At 42.7% G+C, this 3,771-nt stretch overlaps 1 protein-coding gene across 1 annotated transcript; it reads right to left on the bottom strand.

Moving 5' to 3' along the window:
* Positions 1 to 2,286: 2,286 nt before the first annotated feature.
* LOC126672622 (uncharacterized) lies at positions 2,287 to 3,148 on the bottom strand. The gene is made up of 2 exons (XM_050366573.1): positions 2,532 to 3,148; positions 2,287 to 2,449 (listed from the first exon to the last, which is right to left on the bottom strand). The coding sequence occupies exons 1-2, from the start codon at positions 3,146 to 3,148 to the stop codon at positions 2,287 to 2,289; spliced, it is 780 nt and encodes a 259-aa protein (XP_050222530.1).
* Positions 3,149 to 3,771: the final 623 nt, after the last annotated feature.

The raw sequence follows: 3,771 nt of genomic DNA, 5'->3' as shown, positions 1-3,771 counted from the left end.
CTGGGGAAGTAAATTCGGGCGAGGTGATTGTTATTGACTCGGAAGAGGTATTACCGAGTCAAGATATTATGGATTCGCCGTCCAGGAAGCGGCGTCGAGTTAGCGACAGATCTCCTTCAAGGGAGAGTCTTCCTGGAGGTTCGTCTTCTGCTCCTAGCTTGGTGCAATGGGTTGAAGGTCATGGTCCAGCTAGCTTGCTGAATCCACGGGTTCTGGCAGAATACATTAGGACTGGCGATTCCTGAAGATATTACTTGGTTTGCCTCCAAGCCTGGGCAGGAGCTTTCGGATATTGCTTGTTTCCATGGCTTCTCGGTAAGTTGATTGTTATTTACGTAAACTGCTTTTTATAGTCGCTTTCCGTTATATATATTTTTATAATTCGTTTTTCTTCGTGTTGGATGATAGGCCCTTCAATCTATTTTGGTGCTGAACGACCGTCGTCAATGTGCCGAGGAGGAATTCGAGCGCCTTTCTTCTCTTCTAGCGACTTCTGAGGCCGAGAGGGCGAATATGAAAGCTTCATTAGAAGAGCATGATTCGCTCCTGTCACAGCTTAAGGCGCAGGATGCGATTAATCATCACCAGGTCAAAGTAATTGAGAAGAAAACTAACGACCTGACTCTGGAGACTGAAGAGCTCATCCGGATCAATACTCTTGTCGGTGAAGAGCGAGATAAGCTGAGATCTGAGGTAGAGGGCCTTCATATTCGTCTTCTAGATATGAAGGCTTTTTATTCTGCTTTGATCAGCGAGTATCGTCTCGCTATTGAGAGAAAACTTTTGGAGCAGACTCCAAACATAGATCTGTCTGGAGTTAACGGGTTGGATCCTCAAGCAATTGCTCGCGATCTTCTTGAGAAAATGTCGAAGGATCGCGCGAAATAGATTTTTGGTTTTACCTTTTTGTATGAGATAACCTTATCTTGTAATATTATTTTGTAATATCAATTTATGAATACATCTCTTTTTCTTGAATGTTGGCTTGAGTGTTTGCTTTTGTTTTTATTTTATTATATCCCTTGGTGTATCGAGTTTAATATTTTCCGAGTCGATGCTTGATTTAGAGTTAGTTTAAACTCCAAGTTTTAGTCTTTTTGCCTCGGGAGTTAATCTAAACTCTTGTTTTGGCGATTCTGCTTTGGTTGAGTTAATCTAAACTCTTTTGTAATTTTGCTTTGTTCGAGTTAATCTAAACTCTTTTGTAATTTTGTTTTGTTCGAGTTAATCTAAACTCTTTTGTAATTTTGCTTTATTCTAGTTAATCTAAACTCTTTTTTAATTTTGCTTTGTTTGAGTTAATCTAAACTCTTTTGTGGCGGTTCGCCTTTTTGCGTTAATCTGAACTCAATTTTCATTATTTTTCGTCTTTGGTTTAATCATTCGTGATAGATCTTGATTTTTCGTTTCTTTTGTGATTCGTCTGGCCAATCATATAGTAGGAAAATTGAACTTTATTGATAAAAAGACCGCATACAAAATATTAAAGATAGTTGTGACGCCATCGGGTAAGACAAAAAATCTTTACTAGCGATGGGTCGTTTGTCCCCTCTATTCTTCCTTCTTCTCGGTCTTGTTCTCTTGGAGATCCACCACAGACTCGTCGTAGCATTTCTTAGCTATATTCTGATCTCCTCTCAGCGTCACCACTCCCTTTTCAGTTGGTATTTTCATTGCCAGTGCTCTTATGCTAGTCACTGCGGCTGAATCGTGAAGAAAAGGCCTTCCAAGGATGGCATTGTATGTTAGCTCCATATCAATTATGTTACATAGTGACATAACCTTTTTGTTGATTCCTCTCTCCGGGCCGATTATTACTTCCAATGTGACTGCTCCTAGCGGATTGATGGAGGGACCAACGAGTCCTAATAGTGGGATTGGGACTCGGCGCAATCTTGACGCGGTTCCTCCAAGCATCTTGTACGCCGCGTTTGTCACTGCACTTCCTTCATCAATTAGGATTCGCTCCATATTCCAATTCTCAATGATAGTAGTCAGCACCAGGGCATCATTATGGGGTGCTTTCACGTGCTCGTAGTCTTCAATATCAAAAATTACAGGTGGCATGTGGGTTTCTCTGATGTTCATCACTTCTTTCCTTTGCTTTCTTCTGATCGTTGAGTTGTTATGTCCTCCTCCATTGATCATGTGTATGGTTCCCAATATTTTGGATGGGCGTTCGTCTTCTTTCTCCTTTCCTTTGTCATCACTACATCTTTTTTCTCCTTTGCCGTTGTTTTTCGTTTTGTAGGCCACGAATTTCCTCAGTTCTCCCGTGTCTATCATTCACTCGATTTTGACTTTCAAATCTCTGCAACTGTCTGTTTCATGTTCGTAATCTTCGTGGAATTTGCAGTATTTTCTCGTGTCTTTTATTTCGGCCTTCATCTTCGGCGGCCATACTATGTTTTTGACGTTTTCTTTGATCCACATAAGGACGTTGGTTCGGCTGGTATTCAAAGGTGTGAAGTTGCTTTCATCGTCTCGAGGGTCGTACCTAGGTTCGTACCTCGTTTGGGGGGGCGAATTGCCTGCTCTCTTCTGGCCTTCCTCTTCTATCTTCAGATTTTGACTTTGGTTTTTCCTTTGATTTTTCTTTTGACTCTTTTCCCATTGCTTCTTTCCCGCGTATCGCCCTCCGGCACTCGTCTAGTTTGAAGTATTTTTGGGCTATGCCCATTAGGTTCGAGAAAGTCGTGGGTTTATTAACCAGCAGCTTGTCTACTAGTTTGCCGAATCGCGTTCCTTCTCGCAATGCTTCGGTTTCCATGTCGACGTTCAGGTTATCGATCTTCATATCTTGCTTGTTAAATCGCTCGATATAGCTTCTTAGCGTTTCTCCTTCTTCCTGGATGCATGACCTTAGGATGCGTGTGGTTGTTTTTGCTGGTATATTCGTGAGGTATCTGTTGAGAAACTCAGTTGACAGTGAGGCGAAGCTCTTGATAGATCCTGGTTTCAGCTTGTTGTACCATCTTTGGGTGGTACTTGTGAGAGTGTTGGGAATACCCGGCATAGAATTGTGTCTGATACGCTTAGTAGCCCCATGGTGGCTGTAAATCTGGAAGTATGATCCCCGCGGATCTCCTTCTCCGTTGAATGTTGCCAAGACTGGTAGCTTCATGTTGTATGGAATTGTTTCCTCCATGATTTCGGGCGAAGGGATGATCCCTTCAGCCTGATGTCGTCTATATCCAGCTCTTCCGACTTCAGTTTCTTGAGTGCTTTGGCTATCTTCTCCTCCAAATCCTCTTACACTACGTATGTGGCTTTGCTCTTTTGGGGCGATTATGAGGACTCGCCCTCCCCTTCTTGGTGTTTTTTCTTCGGCTGCTCTTTCCCTGCGTCTTTGTCCTGTCGTTTACTCTTGGGTGGGCATCTTCTTTTTCTTTCTCCCTTCGTTCTTCTCTTTTCGAGTTTAGCCCGCTTCGGGCGTCATCCTGGTTCTGCTCATTTCTGGGTGTTTCTCCGGGGGTTTGTTCGTCGGATTTTTGATGATTTTCTGGGAATTCTTCATCGCTCCTGTTCTTATTTTCTCGTTGGTTTTCGTCGTTTCTTCCCTCGTTTCTTTCTTCGTTTCCTCCGTTTCTGTGTTCCCTTCTTCTATCATTTCCTCCTCTAGTTGGCTCTTGTCGGCCTGGGTTTGTGTTTCGGTTCTTCCTCTTCTTCTCGTTGCTGTTGGGCTGAAATTATCCCTTAGGATTTTCATTGTTTCTTCATGCCTTTCGTTTCTTTTTGCTTCATTGGCTAATTTATCCAGGTTTGCCTGGA

The sequence above is a fragment of the Mercurialis annua genome, linkage group LG3, assembly GCF_937616625.2.
Source record: "Mercurialis annua linkage group LG3, ddMerAnnu1.2, whole genome shotgun sequence".
NCBI classification, from domain to species: Eukaryota; Viridiplantae; Streptophyta; class Magnoliopsida; order Malpighiales; family Euphorbiaceae; genus Mercurialis; species Mercurialis annua.
The sequence above is the reverse complement of the archived record's forward strand: the minus strand, read 5'-3'. Positions and strand labels throughout refer to the sequence as shown.